We start from the raw sequence: 22,313 nt of genomic DNA on the forward strand, positions 1-22,313 counted from the left end.
TAAGTATTTTCCAATGTGCAATGCTCAAGGCAGCACAAAAACAGTTTCTTCCCCTCTGCAATTGGTCTCAACAAAACGTAGCCCCCCTTTCTGCATAGTGTTTTGTCCCTGCGTCTGCACTTTGTCATATTTGTGTGTGTATACAGTATATATATATATATATATATATGGCCTATATTATATTGTATTTAAATACTTCTTATGAGTCTTGCACCATTTAACCAAGTCAAATTCCTTGTCCAAAACTGCACAAAGTCTCTTGGAATTCCGTTCATGGGGAGCCATACAAAAAGTGAATTTATGTGTACATTTTGTGACTGTACACCAATCGGCCTGTTGATGGTGGAGTTGAGCGAAGGGTTGCACATACACATAAACACACACATATAACCACACACACACACACAGACACACACACACACATAAACACACCCACACACATAAACACACAAGCACACAGTCATGCACACAAACACACAAAGGCATGCACACACACACACACACACAAAGGCATGCACCGCAGCGCACAAGTGTGCACACACACACACACACACACACACACTCATACAAAGACACACACACACACACACACACACACAAACCATCAGCCCCCCCACACGCACACAAACACAACTGACAAGAGTGATTTATTGTTGCGGAGATAATGTGCAGCACTGGGTGGCGGTCATATTTTGCACTGTGGTATATCTATTTTTCTGTTACCCTTCAATGCTGTGCTTGTGTGACAGTGAAGAAGGTAACATGACTGAAATAACCCAGAGGTACTAGTATTTTTTCTTTTTTCTTACTATCCTTGAGAAAACATTACATGCTGGTATAGCTGGCATTGTGGTTAACAGGGCTTGGAGGGGCTAAACACTGAGCAACTATACAGTGAGTGAACATTAATCATTATGGGGGTAAACTGTGAGGTTCGGAGCTTGGAGGGACTTTCAGATGAGACCACGGCTTTAGTGGAATGGTGGTAATAGATCATGCACTCTATCAGTGACCCTAGGCCCTAAGGGGATAATGGTTGGCCTATATATTGCATATAGAATCGTTGTAATAACTCAACTCCATTGTATGATTGTATGTATCTAATATTCTTACAAGTGCAGCAATATTTATCAGAATGCCCTCAAGTGTCCAGCTCTGTAGACTACACAGAGGTGGAGAAGGTTTTATTTACGCACCTTTCATGGGAAAAGAAAACAGAAACACATGACTCAAGTTGGTTAGGATGAATAAGAGCCGTGCAACATTTTCCCACTCCGATAGATGGCGACAAAAAATACTTGAGAAATTATTTTTCTACTCCGTCCTCTTCTTCTGGAGATCAGCAGCGATGTTGTATCCTGCCATCTATAGGCTAGGAATAGGTTGTAGGATAAGGCATACGGTTCTGGTGCAGCAGAGCTCACATATAATTTATCTTTGCCAATATATGCTGAACACAAGCAACAATACAGACAAATTGTATTAGTTCTCTCTGATCATTTGTCTACACTGACGCGGTGAATTTAGATGGACTGCGAGTGGCTGACATCAGGTTCAACAAGTCTCCAGTCCAGTGAGGGGCGATGATGGGGCCACACTGCTAATTTTCGGTGTGAAAAAAGAACAATAGAACAAGAATTATCGGAAGCTGCGATCATCATTGTGCGCCTTTTCGAATCGCACAAAGCGGGACTTTCATCCAAAAGAAAAAAAGTGTTCTTTCTGCAACTTGTAGGTTTTTTACATTGATATTCCTTAATTTAAAATGATCGATATGATTGAGAAAGAAGACACCATTATCAGCGAAGAGGAAGCTGCTCAGTATGACCGTCAGATCCGTTTGTGGGGACTGGATGCACAAAAGAGGTCTGAGCTGAATCTCTGATCAACCATTGACAGTAAAAGATAGTGAACAACTAACATGCTTCTCTATATTGTTAGCCTGTTACGCCAAAGTCACAACGCATCACTCAAAGTAATCGAGATAGACAGTTCATCAGTTTTAGGCGGGCTCGAAGGCGTACATTAGTTAGACTATAGTTTGCCAGACTGAGCCTATCTTTTATTATAGCGTATCTCAGTAACTTTCTAATACTTAGTTTTATGGCGATTGCTTTCTGACGGCAAGCCAGAAGTAGAATATCTATCTTCTACGTCTATTGCAGACATGTTTGTATCTTGCATGCTTTTTATTGCATTTTAAAACGCTATTGGCCCTGGAACATGTAAACAAATGTATACAACACCTCACACAAACCAACAAGATGCATGTAAACCTCATCTTAACAATGTCCCAACTTGACTTGTGTTGAAAAAATAACTACATAATACACACTACTACATGCTCTCATCATAGCAGTGTCCCACCGATTGTGGTTTAGTATTGTTGCACTTCATTTGTAGGCCTACCATCCATCCCAGATTCCTCAGTGCTGAGATCAGAGAGTAGAGTTCACAAGAGGAATTCATTTTGTACAGTGCAGCATTTTGCTCAGTCCATTCTCAAGATAGCTTGTTTTGACACATGGCACCATTTTTCCCTAGACTGCGAGGATCTCATGTGCTCCTGGTTGGACTTGGGGGTTTGGGTGCTGAAGTGGCAAAGAATCTAATTCTGGCTGGGGTTAAAGGTTTAACCTTACTGGACCATGAACAGGTACATTATGAGTCAAATAAATCAAGTAACCCTTTAATCAGATTGTGGTGATAAAAAGGAAAGCTGTGCTTTCTGGATTATTGACCCAGTATACATTATTCAATACTGAGTGACATATTATATTGCAAATAATATCAATTCTGATTCCATTCGAAATGTCAAACATAACGTATTTCATAAAGTTATTGTGTTCTTTATTGTTATGTTTTGACTGTTTTGACTATTTGGTTTGAATTATGTGACAGAATTGACCCGTACTCTCCTATGCACAGGTGAACGAGGAGTGTTGCCAGGCCCAGTTCCTGATACCAGTGTCCGCACGTGGCCAGAACCGAGCTCAAGCGTCTCTGGAGCGGGCCCAGGCGCTCAACCCCATGGTGGAAGTCAAAGCAGACACACAAAATGTGGAGTCCAAACCCGACGAGTTCTTCCTGCAGTTTGATGCAGTGAGTAAATTACATCATTGACATGTCATCACTTATTTAGTTTTTCATGTTACATAGACACAGTTTGGCAGGTTTGAATGAAAAGGTGTACGAGCCAACAGTATGAGTTGGTTAAGTAAATTCTGGAGGTGGGGTCTTGTGTTCTTGAGCATGTCAGAACCAAAGATTAAATGCACATTGATGTAAGCCTAATTATGTTGAACACACAGGTTTGTTTAACACGATGCTCATGGAAGCTCATGATGCGGGTGGACCAACTCTGTTCCCAGAAGAACATAAAGATTTTCTGTGGAGATGTCTTCGGTTATCATGGCTATATGTTTTCAAATTTGGGCAAAGAACATCATTATGTTGAGTAAGTATATGTCAACTGTCATAATTACATCCACTGGTTCTGTTCATTGTTATTTATGCTTTTATGTATTTAATTGCATGTATTTATGCTATGTTGGTGAAATACATATGGCTACTTGTATATTCCTTAAGTGACACTCCTAGTTATTTCTCTTTTTGTGGTTGAGTGCCTTACTTCTGATATGTATTGTTTTATAAACCTTGAGTTCAAGGTTTTATATACTTCTGTGGCATCTTATGTTTTCACCTTTCTGTGTTGACTCATAGAGAAAAGCCCAAAGTGCGGAAAATCACAGAGGAAGCCTCAGATGGACCTGAAGCAAAGAAAGCGAAGGTTGACCCCAACGAGACCACCATGGTTAAAAAGGTTGGCATCTCTTTAGGCTGAACTAACAGAATAGAACTCCCTTAATGCATTTCTGAACTCCAATGTTTAATGCATTTTCACTTCCCTCGTTTTCTGTCCCACTCTCAACAAGACGGCTAGTTTCTGCTCCTTGAAAGAGGCTTTTGAAGTTGATTGGACAAGTGATAAAGCTAAAAAGAGCATCAAGCGCACGCCAAAGGACTACTTCCTCCTGCAAGGTAAGTCTATGCAGTCCAATCCAAGCCACAGTAAGACAACAAAACTGGTATTGGCTAAAATGCATATTATCCAGTCGCAATCCCTCTCTAAAATACATTTCTTTTAGGGCTGATGAGATGAAACTGGAGCTTTTTGGCATTACATCAGCTCTATGTTCACAGACAAAAAATGGAGGTGTTGGTTATGTTTTTTTAGTGCATCTGGCCCAGGATGCCTTGAGTCTTTGCAGGGCACAATGAAATATCAAGGCTAGAAGGCATCTGGGAGCAAAACACATAGCTCCATGTCAGACATCTCAGTCTTGGTCGCAGGTCAGGGGTCCTCCAACAGGATATCTCTTGGCCGCCTCTTTCCTGTCTCATTTGCCTGATCATGTGAGATCGAAACGTTGCCTTTTTAGATAAATAAAGTATATTTTTGGAGTTCACATACAGTGTGCAGACCTCTCTCTCTCTATTCCTCTAACAGGATAACCAAAACACACAGCTAAAAGTACCCAAGAATGGTTAAGGAACAAGTAGTGGACTGTAGTGTCCCTCTATGAGTTCAGACCTGTATCCTTTGAAACATCTCTGGAAAGAGTTCAAATTTGTCAGTTGGAGCAGTTTGCGTGGGCAAAGTGGCTAAAAATACCGCAGGTTGTAGAAGTCTCATTCCAAGCTAAGCGTTTGTTGGCAGTGCCAGTGATTGCCTCACTATTAGACATTTTGCAACACTATTAGGTAAAGGATACCATAATTTTTGTCCATGGCATTATTCTGTTTAATGAAAAGTCAAAAGCAAAATCTGATTTGCATTTTATATGGAAAAAACAATGATGATTGCCAGTTACTTTAGTCAGTTTCAACTTATTTGAAAGAAAATTGAGTTATTTTCTTTTGCGTGTGGGTAGGTGTTTGCGTGTGTGTATGGAAGGGTGTTGGCAAATTTGGCCACGAATAAGATCAGCAACTGTGGATTCGGCAGTTACGCTCAGTCGATCGCGATCAATCCCCAGAATTGACAATGAAAAGGCAGCTGGCCTTGGCATGCACTAGCTTGCCCGCATGCACTAGCCTGGCCTAATAGTGAGGCCTTGTTTGCCACCCCAAGGCTGTCAGCCACTCCCCGCTGCTCTGTCACAATGGCAGTCTTTAGAGGAAGTACAACTATGTGGGTTTTTGGCCTTGGGTTATCTGGTTTGTTTACCTTCCCTTTAGCATTGGTACTGAGAAGAGTCATTCACCTGTAATTCTCTGCATTTCCTGCTTGGAGGAATTTCTGTTGCATTTTATGAGCATGAAGTGTACAAATACATTGATGCCATTAATACTGAAAAGGACATGATATGTAGGCCTCCCAGGCACTGTAGATTCTTTACCTAAAACCAGGTATGCCTCAGATTTAATTATTGGAGATGCTCAAGAATGAAATTGTCTTATTGGAAAGGTTTTATGAAGTTGCATGTTAAAGTGAGATGCTAAATAAGCTGCATGTAAAAGTGAAATGCTTGTGTATGAATGTCTTTCCTATCTTTATAGCTATTCATAATTATTAACTACCACTGAAATCTGTACCAAGACAATGTAAAATAATTATTTATTTTGGAAACTGACCCCTGACACATCTTTTTGATGTGTCCCTCCTACACTATAATTAGACTATTGGAATTATTGTGATGGCCTAGTTGTTGCAGATATCTAACACACTTCCTTTCATGGTACTCTAAATGTATAATTAAAGAAATGTAGACATTCACTCATGAAAAATAAGAAAATCATTTCAACTTCATGTAGGTGTAAAGACAGACATTTTTAAAAACAAGAGTTGGTCTCATCCTGTTTGAACATATATGATTCCTCTGAAAGCCTAATAACTAAGTTGTGCATATTGTAATCTACTGCTCTATCTGTATCTGCCAGGAATATCTGCAGAAATAGGTGCTGATCATACAGTTCTTAAGTGTTATCTGATTATATCATGCATTCATAGTTTCAGACAGTAAATAAGAAATTGCTCTAGAAAAAGTTCTCTGCTCTTTGCCTCTGCAAATATGTCCTCATCCTCTCTCTTTACGCTGTTCACAGTGCTGTTGAAGTTTCGTTCGGATAAGGGCCGCGACCCCCAGCCTGCTAAGTTCACAGAGGACTCTGAGCGGCTATTGCAGTTGTGTGAGGACGTGCTACAGTCCAAGGGTCTCCAGGGTGACCTCCTACCACAGGACTTCACCAGGTGAACATCATACTACTCTCAGATTTCGATGGATCTCTTTTAGTTATAATGAAAGATAAATCTGAGAGAACAGGGGATGATTTCTAGAACTGTGGGTGTTGAATTATATTGGCTTGGTTGATGAGTAACAAGCAGGAATAATGATGCTTTCTGGTTGTCTCGTAAATCCGCCGCCCGATTTGGAAAGTGTAAATTACCCAGCTTTCTTGCGGCATTTTGGGCAGGCACGCCCACTTTACCTCGGAGTACTTGAGGGTACCCCGAGGTGGACGTACAACCTTACAACAAACATGGCTGCACCCATAGTTGAGATGAGATGACATGTATTTTTTTTTTGCATATGTACTGTGTTGGTCATGTTAATGTTGATGTAATGCTCTTACACACTAGATTACATTGCTGCTTCAATCCGGTCACCAATTCATGCATTGCACGGTCTTGCTGTGCCTGCAATACAATGTAACAATTTGTTTTCAAGCCGTTTGGCTAGAGGCTACATGTAGCACAAAACAATAACAATGACTAGCCTCCTGCTAATGCCCCTCGTGGCTCGAGAGAAAGGCGTTCCTAAAGTCACTTTATTCGTACATGTTGTACGGGTAGGTGTACGATGATTTACGAGACTACTGGAAAGCAGTATAATACCCGACCAATGCAGGTGTTGCAATGCATTTTGGATGGCGTGTTCTTCTGTCAGCTCATGTTCATGTTTTTTGGCACAGTTACTGCTTCTCCGAGATGGCGCCGGTATGTGCTGTGGTTGGTGGAGTGCTCGGCCAAGAAGTTGTTAAGGTGATTTATTGTTTGATGTTTGGTTTTTCTTGGGTACCTTTTATTGGCAGACCACCATTATCAACAAATACGCACTTCTCTAAGATGGTGAGGGTGGCCCACTGTGACATGCTCCGTAGAGAGCTACTTATGGAAGATATGTGAAATTCTTAACTAATATGAGTGGATGGATGAACCTGAACTTTCTGTTGCCCCCACTTGAGCAATATGAGAGCCTCCACAACAGTGATATGTCTATCTATTGACATAAAACTAGGCTCTTTGTGGCCTTAGTCTATTTTATTTCAGTTTAATTGTCTTTTTGAGTTAAAAACATGATTTTGACATCTAATAAAAGTGCTGAAGCAAAAAAGAAGACATATATAGTTATATTGGAGTGCGCTGTTTATTTAGCATGGTAAGATATATCATTAGTTACCTCATTATGTTCAATCCCAAGGCATTTTATGACAATCTAAATATGACTATAATATGATTACAATATACTATAGTATGACAATTTAACCTAGATTGCAGAGTCTGGCAGAATATACATATTTTTTTTATTTTTAGTGATATAAAGTAATCATACATTTCATGTCTGCAGCTGTCATTTTTCCCACATGACTTTTATTCAGTTGTTTATTCATGTTTACAGGTAGTTGACCAATACTACTGATGTAAAGACAAATAGACAGAGTCTTTCAATGTTAATCAATGCTTACAAGTATGTGTTGTGTATATCTACAGGCCCTGTCCCAAAGAGACGCTCCACATCGGAACTTCTTTTTCTTTGATGGTGTCAATGGAAGTGGTGTGGTGGACTATTTTGGTAGGGAGTGACGTAACCCATGAGACGGTTTGGAAGGTGGCATGCTTTCCCAAGGGGCCCTCGCGAAACCTATTGTACTCTCAGCAGGCCAGAATCAGTGATATTGTCATTTGTCATCTTTTCTGTATAACACTTTCCCTCGTATGTCTTTACTTTGATAAAGAGAAATCCTACTGTACATATAGTTAAACAACACCAATACAAAACAATGTAATGTACTTGTCTATGTTTGATGATGCTCCCATGTATACAAAGTAAGCCATGCTGTATGACTTTTCCATTTCTACAAGTTTTTTATGTGTTTTCCATTTTCCTCTGCTCAGTTACACATTTTGAACATGTGCTCTTTGCCATTCTAGAAATACAGGATTTGGTTACAAAAATGTGAACCTACGTCTCCTTTTTTTAACCATACGGAATGTCCATACTGTAAAATGTAATGTTAGCAAGAAGTGATGCGTATACTGTATATGCACATTAATGTCTAATAATGTAGAAATGACCTGACCTGTCTGTTCCCTAATGTTGACCTCATGTTGAGTTATTTGAGCTATGGATTGAGCCAACACCATGTACAGTAAAGTATTAGTGTGGTTTGGGTTGAGTTGAGTCGGGAGCAACAAAAGGCAAATGGGTGTAATCCTAAAGAAAATAAAACGGACAAAGCGCTCAACACCTTAGTGTAAGTTCAACTGGGTACTGAATCCTCCTGAGCATCAATGTAAACTTTATGAATAAAGGATGGCACTCAGAGTTCTTTTTTAATTTTTTTAATCGCGCCATGGATGTTTTGGGCAAGACCCTCTTCTTCAGCGTGATTATGGCGAGTCTTGCACGAAACGTCCATGGGGCAATTAAAAATCTTCAAAAAAGAACTGTGAGTGCTATTCTTTATTCATACAGTTTACATTGTATTCCTAAAGAAGACAAGGAGGAACATTTCACAACTCATTAGGTTAACTGGCACCATGTTTGTGTATAAAAAGAGCATCCCAGAGAGGCAGAGTCTCTCAGAAGTAGAGATGGTATTCATCTCAGGTATTCATCACTCTAGGAAAACCTGTGTGGGCAAATAATGTGACAATATATGAAAAATGCTCCGGAAATAGGAAATTGTGAAGTATTTGGGGATTTCATCATCTATAGTTTATAATATCATCAAAATGTTTAGAGAATCCAGAGAAATTTTTGAATAAACAAGGGACAGGGCTGCGAAACAATATTGGGTGACTGGGATCTGCAGGGCTTAAAATGCCGATCAAGACATCTACCATGCAAAAATAAACTTAATACAGAAATGTCAATATGTTTTAGACATAAGTCAGAAATGTCTTATCTGGGCCAAAGCTCATTTGAGATTGACTGAGGTAAAGTGGAAAATCGTCCTGTCGTTAGACTCATCAAGATGTGTAATTATTTTTGGAAGTTATGGACTGCATCCTCCAGGCTAAAGAGGAGAGGGAGCACCCAATTGTGATGGTACAGGAGTGCCTTAGTGCCCTATGGCAGTGGTTTTTAAACTGGGGGTCGCCAAAAATATTGGAGGGGTTGCAAAATGATTTGCATTTCAATTCCACTTGTTATAGAGAAGAGGGTTGTAAGACTTGGCCCATGTTTCTTGGGAGTCGCCAGACAAAAAGTATAAGAACCACTGGCCTATGGCATGGGCAGCTTGCACATTAGGAAAGGCACAATTTATGCTGAGTAATATATATTATACAGGTAATGATAATCATATACTACCATCCAGACATCAAGGGAAGACCTTGAATATAAGGTAAACAATGCCAATATGCATTCTGCACATATTTCACCAGTATGGCTCCACAGGAGAAGAGGTGCTATAATGGGCTGCCTGCAGTCCAGCATTGTCACATTGAGTCCATCAGAATGAAAAACACGATTAAGAAGACCCCAGACTGTTGAGCATCTTAAATCCTAAATCAGGGTATTTCACTCACAAAACTCCCGCAACTGGTCTCAGTTCCCAAACATTTACAGACTTGTTCACAGATGTGAAGCAACATAGTGGTAAATATGCACCTGGCTTTTCTGAGGTGTTGCAGGCCTACATTCGAAATGAACATATATTTTCCAAAAGACAAATATTGTTTTTTTCTGTTTCAACAATTGATATGTTGTCTTTGCACTATACTCAATTAAATCATCAACATTATTATTACCATTGTTATTTTTTGTTTTACCCTGTAAACCACAGGTCATTTGTTATAAATATTCTATTGTTTTGTAAGATATTTCCATAGTCATCAGAGACTAAACATGATTTTTAATTGATTGTGATTTGTCTAGTAGTTGAACCCTCGACTTCACAAGTTCACAGAGCGTGCACGCGCTCATGGGGGTCACGAGAGTGGACAGGGGTGTTTTTTGGAGTTCAAAAAGTTTCCCGGATGTCTGAAACTGCTCCCACAACTCCGACAGTCTCCTTTAATATGGCGGTGAAAAGTGAAAAAACATACGGATGAGAGGTGGCTAGCTAATGTAAATGAAGTTACGGTAACCAGGCTTTTATCATTCTCTCTGTAAGGAAGAAACTTACAAGAGTTCGGGAAAACGGACATATCGGCGAATGACCAAATAAAATTTAAAGGTAGGACCAGTAAAGTGATGGTTAAAGTGATGGCACGAGTAGGACAACAACTCATTCAGTATCTTAACGTTACGGGTATTTGTGTGGACTGAGGTGGATTGAAACTTAGCTAGCATAGCAACGACCAATTTAACTGGCACAGCTAGCTAATATAGCTGGCTAAGTCATCTATCTTGTGACGTTCGGCAAATTAACCATCTGTTAATGTCTACTCAGCAGACACAAATGTATGGTGTTTTAGCGAACTCCATGGTATCAGCCTTTTTTAACAACTTGTGCCGAGTTTTCAACTAGATGTCGCATTAAAGTAGTCTGAAAGAAGTTAAGCACTTAGCTAAGTAGCTAGCCAGCTAAGTTTTAAATTGTTGTAACGTAACGTAACGTTAACATGTAGCAGAGGGCACGGCCAGTGTCAATCCCTCAAGAACTAGTTGTTGTTGTTGTTGTGATGTTAATGTACTAATCTCTTAGCTATTTCACAAGTTGTCATGCCGAGTTAAATTAGAGCTCTGCCTAGGAATAAGTTAATCTGGTTTGCTAATATCAGCTAGCTAGCTCTACCTACCTACCTCAGTCAAAAGTTGAGGTCCAGTTAGCATAGTTAGGTGCTAACAAGGTCTTTGTGGTTGGACGTGGTTAGCAGGCTTGCCAACATTAACGTAAGGGAAATGAAAATCAACTAACGTTATACACGTTATATTAATATTATCGGTGTAATATTTAACGTAATCCGTCGGTTGACACATATTTACAGTAATGTCTCTGGTGTTGTTTTCCAGCAACGTTTGATATCCAACATAACTTACAGTTTCTGAGTTGATGTTTAACCTGACAGGCAACTAGCTAGCACAAATTAGTTTCATTCAAGTAACGTAAGTTAACGTTAACTTATCATAACTGCGTCACGTTAACTAATCATAACTGCGTCAGTCTTGTCAAAACAGCTTGCTAGTTAATAACTATGCATAACTAACTAATTGTCAGCGACTACCCATCTTGTTTATCCTGTGACTTCAGATGTTTATAACGCAAGGCTGTGTCAAAGAAATCTGCTGTTTATGCTTTTGTCCAAAACGACTTACAATGACATCAATAAACAGTACAGCAACAACCAGTCATATACCATAAATAATAATACAATACTAGAAATAGACTAAATAAATGTAACAGAATAATAACAATAACCATTAACACACATTGCATCAATATTTAACACTTCCAGTATGGCGATTCTTGCTTCAGAGTCCATGTCCATCCAACATTTCAAGAACGTTGTGTTGGTTCAAGTTAACTGGTTGATAGTTTGGTAGTCGTGGATCTGCTCGAGGTTTCTTCCTATATGTATCTCCAATTCTAGGGAGTTTTTCCTCGCCCCTGTTACCCATTGGCCTTCTTTTCTTTTCTCTGATTGTCTAACACTCTGTAAAGCGCCATGAGACTTGTGTAATGTATTGGCGCTCTATAAGTGCAATTAAATTGAATTGAAATTGTCTCCCAGGGCCAAATAGGACTTTGGGACTTGCAGGGTGAGAGTTCATTGTCTGGATATATCTTGTTGAGAATGAGAGAATTTTCTTGGAAGCACAACAGACATAGACATGGCTATATATACACTGTTTTTTAGACCAGGGGAAAAAAAACACACACACACACTGAGACATAATTACACAAAAATGGTATATACAAAAATGCCCAAAATATCACTCTTAATTGCTGTGATTTATCAAGTATTGGTCCAATTGTCTAAAGCACCTTCATCTACAGTATCTTCCCTGTATGCGCTCTTTTGTTCTTCGTCTGTCTTTGCACTTCTCTTTTTCTCCTGCTTCATCTTTTCAAATGCATCCAATGAGACTTTATGATTGAAACAGTATAATTTCAGTTCAGTATAATTTAGATTATACTGGCAATAATTTAATTAAAACAGCATTAAACATGGTACAGTGTTGCATCATTTATGTTATTTAATGCAACACATGACTTCTTCCATCCAGTACAGGTGTGATGCCCTGATGCCACCATGTTTACCAAGAAAAAGAAACAGCGAATCCAAATTTCTGCCCCTTCCAACTTTGAGCACCGCGTGCACACTGACTTCGATGAGCACGAGCAGAAGTTTGTGGGGCTCCCACGTCAGTGGCAGAGTCTGATTGAGGACACGGCTAAGCGGCCCAAACCCTTCATCGATGCCACGGTCATCACTACAGTAGAGCCGCGCAAGGTTAGGGGGAATTTTGTGACTCTGATGTCCTCCGTCTCTTCCGCTGTCTGTCTTCCCTTTTGTTGTTCATTGATGTAAGGTCATGTTTACATGTCATATGTTTCAACATTTTGCTTTTGGTTTGTATTCTGTAGTCTTTTAGGTTGTTATTACTGTATTGAAGCCTTGTTTAATGTTTACTCAGCGTTGCATACAGACTCTGCTGGGTCCTTCCCGTTCTCTTGAAGCACCTGATTAATTGTGTATATTTGTGGTGGAATGGATACAGAGACAGGAAGTTGGGTATCATGATTTGATATGGTAACCAGTAGGATGATTAGGCTATTTGTTTAAACAACAAGCAGGATACACCAGGCACGTAACCGAAGCATTCGATTCATGGAGCATATGCTGCAACAATTAGCTTCCACTGTAATTACCAGACGTGAATAGTGGCATGTACATTCGTAAATGTTAGGCCATTGGTTAGACCAATTGTGCATCTGGTGTAGCTCTGCTGTTAGGCCCAATTAAATGACCACCCATGACATAAAGCATATAAACCTATATGGCAACAGCTGTAATGGTACCAGCATTATTTATTTAATAACATGCCTTGAAGCAGCTAGTGTTGTCTAAGAAACTAGGAATAGTTGGCATGCTTTTTCTAGTCAACTGAAACACTATCAGCAGACAAGAAGCAGAACAGAACGGGTTGATTTTTCTCTGCGCTAAGATGTGCCATGTTAGCTCGGAGACTACTGATTCCTAGAGGAAGGGGAAATCTCACCCAATTTCTGCCCGTCATCCAGACCATTGTGCGTGGCACAAACATGGGAGTGGACGGCTCCCTCACCTGGCTGCTGGACGAGTTTGAGACCATGTCGGTCATACGGTCCAACTCCTTGAGGTACAGCAACCCCGCCATGCAGTCTGGCCAGGACTTGGGCCCAATCCATGGCCATCAAGAGAATGGAGAGCAGCCACCTCGATACTACGCACATGGCGATGGCCACACGGAGGGTTCTGAAAGGTAAGAATACCCACTGGAAAACCATGGAGTGGATGAATGTGTTGGCGAGTGTGATGAAGGAACTGTCCTGAACTGGAGTCATTCCACTCCTGAAATATGGATGCAATAAAAGCAGAGTGGATATTCTTTGTAACAGATAAGTTGACCCATTACTTAAAAGATGGCTGCTATCTGGGGGTCACACTTGACAGACTACCCATGATGTTTTTTTTTTTTTCGCTGCAACTCATTCAGTGGAACACTAGCTGATTTCCATACTTTAGGCCTTACTCACACTGCTGGGTAGAGACCACATTGCCGCAGCTATTACGGCTTGTCTGAAATGTTCCAATGCCTAAAATACTTCTACTCTTGTTTTGTAACGGAGCAGAAAACTGTTTGGCAGTCTACTTGAGCAGTATTTTATGAAGTAGGTCAAGTGTGTAGGTAAACATAGTATTTCGCCTGCTGGTCATTTATCTAAAGAATGCTACCCAGTGATAAGCTAGGTTGGTGAACATTTCAAAGTCAATTAGAGGGTAGTCATTTGCAGTAAAAAGTAATACCCAAATGCCCAAAGACTAATACCCAAACGTTAATTGCCACACTGAGCTAAGAAGCATTTTCATACCAACGCTGCAGAAGCCTCTGTAGAATCCTAACTGGAATAGTTTGGCGCATTCAACAACCAAATATTGCTGCTCTTTGTTCCCTTTGATTTTATTTATGTATTTATTTATTTACTTTTGTGTTAAGGACGAGACCTCCACAAAAGCAACCAGCTCCAAACAGTCGTCATTCGCGCAGCCCACACGAGGAAAGCCGCTCCCACCCACAACCTCGGGGTCAGGAGCCAAGCAAGGAGCGACCCCCGGGCCAGCATCCACAGCACAGAGACAAAGCACGGACCAAGGAGAGGCAAAGTGAACGTGACCCAGAGGACCAGGTGGTTATGAGGGAGGGCGGCAGCGACAGGCGGCCCAAATCCAGCTACACGGATCGGGACCCGGGCCCCCAGTCCTCCAAGGACAAGCGGCCACACTCGGGGCCAAACATTCGTACCCCCAACCTGCCTGTCAGCGATGGGGTGATAAAGTCTGCACAGCAAACAGGCCGGCCCTTCAATACGTACCCCTGCACGGACAACAATGCTTGGAAAGTCCCCAGTAACCAGGTACACTCGCAGGTAATTGTAATACTAGAGCAAAAATGGAGTCCTTATTAATTAACCAGTGCCATAGTTTGGCAACATCAAACTTTAGTGTCACTATCAAAACAAGACAATATCTAACGCTAGTTTATGGCATAACAATGACATGAACACCACATTTCAGTGCAATTGTAATCAACAATATTTCTGTCATTTAAATAATCATTTTTGGTAGCCAAATATGAGCTACATTTTACAGAGACCTGTACATAGAGCAGCCTGATTTTACAATTCTCTTTTGCATACTGTCCGCTGCAGGATCTAAAACCGGGTAGAACAAAGGAGGCCGCCCCTCACAACGGCCCCTCCAATCCCAGCAGCAGACCTGTGAACAGCGGGGGGAAGCCAGCTGTGCAGGGCCGGCCACGAGGAGAGCCCCAGCAGCACCACCACGCCTCACATCCAGCCCTGGGCCCTGACCTTCCCAGCGGCCAGCCCATGCCCCCCGCGCCGCAGCAGCCTGCCCCCACCGCCCCCCCTGCACAGGGCCGCTCCCCGCAACGGGAGCCCCAGCGGGTGACGCACGAGCAGTTCCGCGCGGCACTGCAGATGGTGGTGGACCCCGGAGACCCGCGCACCTACCTGGACCACTACATTAAGATTGGGGAAGGCTCCACCGGCATCGTCTGCATCGCTACTGTCAAAAGCACTGGGAAACTGGTCGCCGTCAAAAAGATGGACCTGCGCAAACAGCAACGACGTGAGCTGCTCTTCAACGAGGTACGTGTTTTGTCAAACTACTACATTATAAACTTGTTATGGTGGTGTACTGCCATGAGATAGCCAATAGGCTAACATTAATATGATCATTCCTCAAAAGGAGAAATGCAGTCTTGTTAAGTTATAGTAATGTAAAGAGGTGAGCAGTGGGTGGGCATATTTTTATTCAGCACCGCACAATGTGATGTTTACTGCAGCCTCTCCCCTGCATTGATTTATCTATGGCGGCCCACCGCAATATCAACATTGACCACCACAGAATTATTTTCTATGTTGTACTATTTCAATTTGATAAAACCCTTTAATACCCAGCTTTAATTTTTACACAGTGTGTACTCTCTCTCTACAGTCTCTCTCTCTCTCTCTCTCTCTCTCTCTCTCTCTCTCTCTCTCTCTCTCTCTCTCTCTCTCTCTCTCTCTCTCTCTCTCTCTCTCTCTCTCTCTTGCAATGGACCCGCCCCTCCTCTGCATGCACATAAATCAAAACATGACAATTGTGACATAAATGTTGTCACATAGAAATGGACTTGCTAAATCACAATTAAATCCAGTTAGCATCATCACCACATTGCACAAATTTGTTCAAAACTGTTGCATTCAGTGTTTGATGTCGCTACAACGTTACAGCTACTTGTCAATATCGACTACTCATGCAGGGCGAGTGTGACTATAAGATACTATTAATTTTTGATTCTGACCATGAATGTTTACACAATCCTGATGTTTTCCAAGACTCAGAAGGACTTGTGCCAAGGAGAAAAAGTATGTGTTTAAAACCTAAACTCTAGGGGTGTGACTACATTCAGCCCACAAGGCGAGACGATATACGATATTGGGTTCACAAGAACGAGACAAGACTATTTTAAAGAAATCTTCAATAATTAAATATTACTGGAAATACCTTTTTATAGACTGAAAATCACAGAACGCTAAACAATCCAGGTGTACTCTATTTTGAAATGTTTAAACTAGTAATATTTATTTCAAACCGAGTATGAAATTACATTTGTTTACTTGCCAATACTGATATTTCTACCACTCTAGACCCTTTAAAAGTGGTTTGGCTCCTTTAAGATTGTGACATCACTCCCTCCAGAGTTTTGTTTACTTTTCTCTTAACTCCTGGTGAAGTGCAGACCTACAGTAACACGCTAGCCACCAAGTGTGTGCCACTTGCACAGGTTAAGTAAGCTATAGTTTCAATAGAGAACCATTTGTGCGATGGTATTAGGCTGAGTAGATTCAACACAGATCCATACATCTTGCTAACTTTATGTTTTTGAAGTCATCTGTGCAAGACTGAAATAAACGCAGTGGCAGCACATGGAAGCATAGGCGTTCTTAAAAAGTAGTGGTTATGCTACAGTGTTTTAGGGGAAAATGTGTAATTGAGTGGTATTATTGTTTCCAGCAGATACCCAAAATGCTGCTACACAAAAAATGTAAAAGTGGCTGGGGCATCTTCTATGCTAACTTTGTCAGACTCATCGGTCATGCTGGCTACAGCTGAATACTACTCTACGAGACAGATTTTTACCTTGACGAGAAATATTGTGACATTGGAGTATAGCGAGATCTCGTCACACCCCTACTAAACACACGCTATTCAGTTAGGCTACTTTGTTTCCAATATCTCCAGGCTTCAACTAGTGCTGCTGACAGCTGAAGCAGCAAGAGATGGAAAGAGGTAGAGCTGTTGGAGAGGAGGAGGACCGCAACTGACTTGCTGTGGGAGAGCAGTTAGTGCAGAGGGAACAGCCGATATGGACAGCAAACATACTGTAGAGATATGTGGAATTGGGACAGATGACAAAAGAACAGTTTTCAGAAAACGGGTCTCATTTGAATGAGGGCATCAGCAAGCATAAAGGCATAGGCACACATCACTACAGTGTGTAGTAGGTCTACTGTAATAGTAGCAGTAATATCTGCATATGGTGCTGTCGGATAAATAATCGGAAGTACAGTATTTTCCTTGTTCTGTTTTTCTTCTTAATGTAATATTTTATTTCTGTTGTGAGTGTGATATTAAACAATCTGTATAGTATGTAGAAAGTAATCACAGTGTGGGAAACACTGCACTGAATGTGACAAAATGTTTATGGCTTAGAATGACTGACGGTACCTTTAAGAAATTTTAGAAATATCTCTCTCTCTCTCACAGGTGGTGATCATGCGGGATTATCACCATGAGAATGTGGTGGAGATGTACAACAGTTATTTGGTCGGGGATGAACTCTGGGTGGTCATGGAATTCCTCGAAGGTGGAGCGTTAACAGACATTGTCACCCATACAAGGTGAGTCTTGGTAAACATGGCGCACATAGGCGTGCAGGGTGTTTGTTTGTGTTTGTATAATCAATATTACCTCAGTAATAATAATGCACCACCGTCCAAGTCATGCAAGAAAATCTAATACTGTCTGCAACTCAGCAGCTGCTGGGGTGTGCAAGACCACAACTTGTCAAGAAAAAAGAAAAAAAAAGTGTTCCAGATAAGCCTAATGACTTTTGACTCCCTTTCTTCTTCCTGTCACAGGATGAACGAGGAGCAGATAGCCACAGTGTGCCTGTCTGTGCTAAAAGCACTTGCTGTTCTTCACAGCCAGGGCGTCATTCACAGAGATATCAAGAGTGACTCCATCCTACTCACTCAAGACGGAAGGGTATGGTCCCACCGACGCTTTCTTTCCTGTACAAAGTTAGCCTGATGCAGCCCTGCCTGTGTTGTAGATATGTGGTCTTGGCCTTAGCCTCATTTAACCTACTGTCTCAGTTTACTGCATCTGCAATATGAAGGTTTACTGTTTCTTGTGTAGCTCACTTGCTTGCATACATGGCCTTATTCTAGCTCCCTGCTTGCAGAGTGGGCTTGCTCAGCGGCATTGTGTTATCTGTCAAGTCACTCACTTGGTCTTTTTTTCCCCTCTTGCAGATAAAGTTGTCAGACTTTGGCTTCTGTGCCCAGGTGTCAAAAGAGGTTCAGCATCGCAAGTCTCTAGTCGGTACTCCATACTGGATGGCACCGGAACTAATCTCCAGACTTCCCTATGGACCTGAGGTTCACCTACCTTTTGCCTTTTCTAAAAACAGTATCGCCTTTAGAATCGAATAGAATAGAATGCCTTTTATTGTCACTACACGTGCACAATGAGATTAAGAGCAACTCCTTTTTCCAAGCAAAAAAAAAAATGAAATTAAATCAATGCATGCATACATGAAATAAAATAAGTAGTGCAAGGGGTGTAAAGGTGCACAGTTCTGAGACGCTATACACATATACTGTGAAGTCAGTGCATGTGTGAGTTTAGAGTGGTTATGGCTTTTGCTAGTCCTTCATAGTCCCATTATGAAGTTAATCACACATAACTACCTTATGCAAGCCATATGCAAGAGTGTTCGTGAGTGAGTGTGAATCTAATTTTGCCATGGTAATGGGTAGATTCCAGAGCCCTGATGATGATGATGGTGATGGTTATTAGTATTAATATTAGTATTATTACCACGCCCAACACCATTTTAAGTTACCATGACGGACATGATTTCATCATGGTTAATGGCAGATTCCATGGCTCTACTTGACAAGATCGCCTTGTTAAAACAACTTGTGCACTTCATTTTGGTTTTGATATTGTATATAATCAGAGTATGATAATGTGATGGTTTATTAATGTAATGGCCGACTCTTTGTGCAGGTGGACATCTGGTCTCTGGGAGTGATGGTAATTGAGATGGTGGATGGAGAGCCCCCATATTTTAACGAGCCCCCTCTTAAAGCCATGAAGATGATCCGTGACAACCTTCCACCCAAGCTGAAGAACCTCCATAAGGCAAGCTACCTCTCAGCCAGCACCTGTTTACATATGTCTATTTTTATTTTATTTTATTTCTTCTAATTTTAAAACAACAGATTTAAGTCACAATCATAATGACTAACTTTTCCCCCTAACTAACTTTTAACTGTGTCTAGTTTGTGTTTGTAAACTCTCCATGTCCTGTGCTCTCCCCACCACTAGGTGTCACCACTGCTGAAGGGCTTCTTGGATCGCATGCTGGTGAGGGACCCCGGTCAGAGAGCTACAGCCAACGAGCTCCTCAAGCACCCCTTCCTAAGCAAAGCAGGTCCGCCTTCCTGCATCGTTCCGCTCATGCGGCAGAACCGCATGAGATGAGGAGCAAAGGCCCGCCAGCGCCGGGTGGGACTGCACTCCTCTCCCACAAAAACACCCCCGGCCGGCTCATCGGTCCAAAGCAGTGTCATGAAATACTACCGACTCGTCTTTGAAGGCAACAGAACAGAAGAGTAACTGAATGAATGAGTCGACCTTGACTGGACACTAATGCGAACAGAAGCGACTGTTACAGGTTTTCAAATTGAGCACAGTTTTTAGTTTTTTTTAAAAATTTTTTATGTTTCCCTGCTTAAACCGCTTGGGGTTAACATACTAGATCAGCTGGGGATTGCTTAGGGGCCAACTCTGTAGTGTTCTCCAGCAAACTTTTAAATACTGCAATGCGGAAAATCATCTCTAGTGAAAAATGCTATGAAGCTTTGGACTGGAACTGACATTAAGATATGCAAGGTTGTTGATCTCATTTCTAGCCATTCCTACTGAAGAATTATGATTATTCTTTTTTTCCCTAGATTCCTTGCGTACACTAAACAAAAAAGAAAGTAACTACTCCTGTTTATAACACCCGTTATGAACACTAAGAAAGGTTAAACACTGGAGATGTTTATGATTCAGATTGTTTCTTTTCTATTATACATTTTAACTTGTACAGATGTCTATTAATGAGTGTGAATGAGATTATTGAGTCACTGCTGAGGAATAGAAGCTGCATTCCTACCTGTATGTTTGAAACAGCAACTTTTTTTTTTTTTCTTAGTTCTGATGAGCCCTATTTTCTTTCTTTTACCCTATTTCTTCAGTCAATGACAGCTTTTAGAAGCATGTTACTTTGGTAGGAGATGGCTATATTATTGATTGATATCTATTTTGAGACCACATAGGTAATTATGCCGAAAATGGTTGTATGGGCAAATAGTTGCTAAATCGGAATGGGAGAGTAAGATACCGGACTACATGAAGTATAGCAGGTGAGCAGGCTAGTTTTAGTTTTCTAAGGGCTTTTATACATTGAGTTGTGCGAATTTAGCCAGTAAGGGTCGGCTGCTGGTACAAGTAAACAGCCCTTGGTTAAATGCTCCAGCACGTGTGATTTTTAACATGCACATGTACGAACACTAACATACCCATTTTTTTTAATACTGTCTGATGCCTGGTCTGCTTACACTATGAAAAAAAAAGAAATGTGATTTTGGCAATCAGTTAAAGCTGAAGACAAAATTCTTTAGTTCTGCACTATTTATGTGGCTAATTCTGACATGGAGCATCTAGTCAGGTCTCATCATTCTGATATACGGTTATGTATAAACAGAGCAAAAGTATATAGCATATCTGAAAACTGTAGTGCCTGGAATCACTTTTTTGTTGGTTAAGCTCCACTCCAGTCTCAGTATATAGGAAAAATTGTATTGAAAGTTAGAAGTTGTTCAGCTGACAATATAATGCCACTTTGATTTGTAAATGATATTGAAATGTCAATACATTTTACTACAAATATGCTTTTGTCTTATTTTATAAAGCTGTTTCCAAATGATAAGCAATAAGCAGCATTTCAGGAATTTGCGTCATGATATTGACATGTAGATTTGTTCGGGCATTGAAGATTTCATTTCTTATCTTTTGTTGCATTTCTTAGCTAATATCAATCAACAATAACCGAATGTATGTCTTAACTTATCAACTAGACCGACAAGAACACATTTTTGCCATACCATTTCTTTATGATCAGAATTGCAATGCCAATATTATATACCCCTTTATATGCCTCCTATAATGTGATTAGTTAAGTTATTAGTACAAATTAAGAAAAAAGCAGTTAAAATAGCCAGGCAGCTAGAGCGCTACACTTTGGGGGCATGAACATCGGAGCTCATGAACATGCCCCCAGTGTAGCACCGTAGCTGCCTGAAAGCTCTAGCTGTTGACTGCATCAACTCGAGCTAGGTAAAACAGATTGTTTTAGGGTTTTTTTTTTGTCGTACCAACAGTAGCCTACTCGATGACCTTGAGAAACTGAGGTCTGTGTAAAATCACCAGATTTCTCCTTTAACGCATAAGTGCAACAAACATATATCTTTCTTGGTAATTAAGGTTTTAAATGCATTTCTTAACTCAGTTCCAAAGAAAATACACACTTGTTTTTGGTCATTCGGAAACGTAAATCAATGTGCTCCTTTCCAGTAGTTTTGGTTCAAGTTCACCAATAAGAAGGCTGGACCCAGCAGTACACCAAGGCAAAGAAAGGCAAGGAACAAGCTGGAATCCATAAGTAGTTAGATAATAACTCTCCTATCTGTTCAAATGAATATAAGATGGATTAGTACATTGATGGGCTATTAAAAGGTTTTACGTCATTAAAGTGTCACAAGAAACATTTCATGATGGGTAAAAGCAACGAGCTCTCCCAAGACCTTTGCACCCTTTGCAACTCTCCCAAGACGGTTGCAAATCATATCAATAGAACTGGTTACAGATGCATTTCAAAACTTCAGAATCTTCCAGTAAGCATTGGGGCCATTATCTGCAAGTGGAAGGAACATCACTTCATCAATCAGCCATGCACAAGATCTCTGCG

At 40.8% G+C, this 22,313-nt stretch overlaps 2 protein-coding genes across 4 annotated transcripts; both read left to right on the forward strand.

Annotated features, from left to right (window-relative positions):
• The first annotated feature begins 1,608 nt into the window (after positions 1 to 1,608).
• Positions 1,609 to 8,531, forward strand: sae1 (SUMO1 activating enzyme subunit 1). Its single transcript, XM_048264677.1, has 9 exons — positions 1,609 to 1,866; positions 2,545 to 2,656; positions 2,929 to 3,102; positions 3,312 to 3,457; positions 3,724 to 3,823; positions 3,936 to 4,041; positions 6,109 to 6,253; positions 6,976 to 7,045; positions 7,775 to 8,531. The coding sequence occupies exons 1-9, from the start codon at positions 1,766 to 1,768 to the stop codon at positions 7,865 to 7,867; spliced, it is 1,047 nt and encodes a 348-aa protein (XP_048120634.1). The 5' UTR covers positions 1,609 to 1,765; the 3' UTR covers positions 7,868 to 8,531.
• A 1,637-nt stretch (positions 8,532 to 10,168) lies between these two features.
• pak4 (p21 protein (Cdc42/Rac)-activated kinase 4) lies at positions 10,169 to 21,235 on the forward strand. Of its 3 annotated transcripts, none has more exons than XM_048264807.1 (10): positions 10,169 to 10,467; positions 12,462 to 12,688; positions 13,480 to 13,700; positions 14,436 to 14,853; positions 15,148 to 15,609; positions 17,774 to 17,907; positions 18,148 to 18,274; positions 18,544 to 18,669; positions 19,304 to 19,438; positions 19,625 to 21,235. In XM_048264807.1, the coding sequence occupies exons 2-10, from the start codon at positions 12,488 to 12,490 to the stop codon at positions 19,778 to 19,780; spliced, it is 1,980 nt and encodes a 659-aa protein (XP_048120764.1). In that variant the 5' UTR covers positions 10,169 to 10,467; positions 12,462 to 12,487; the 3' UTR covers positions 19,781 to 21,235. The 3 variants fall into 3 exon arrangements, with proteins under 3 accessions (XP_048120764.1, XP_048120762.1, XP_048120763.1); XM_048264805.1 differs by having other exon boundaries at positions 10,171 to 10,467; positions 14,436 to 14,865; XM_048264806.1 differs by having other exon boundaries at positions 10,171 to 10,467; positions 12,467 to 12,688; positions 14,436 to 14,865.
• Positions 21,236 to 22,313: the final 1,078 nt, after the last annotated feature.

The sequence above is a fragment of the Alosa alosa genome, chromosome 15 (genome assembly GCF_017589495.1).
Source record: "Alosa alosa isolate M-15738 ecotype Scorff River chromosome 15, AALO_Geno_1.1, whole genome shotgun sequence".
In the NCBI taxonomy this organism is placed as follows: Eukaryota; Metazoa; Chordata; class Actinopteri; order Clupeiformes; family Clupeidae; genus Alosa; species Alosa alosa.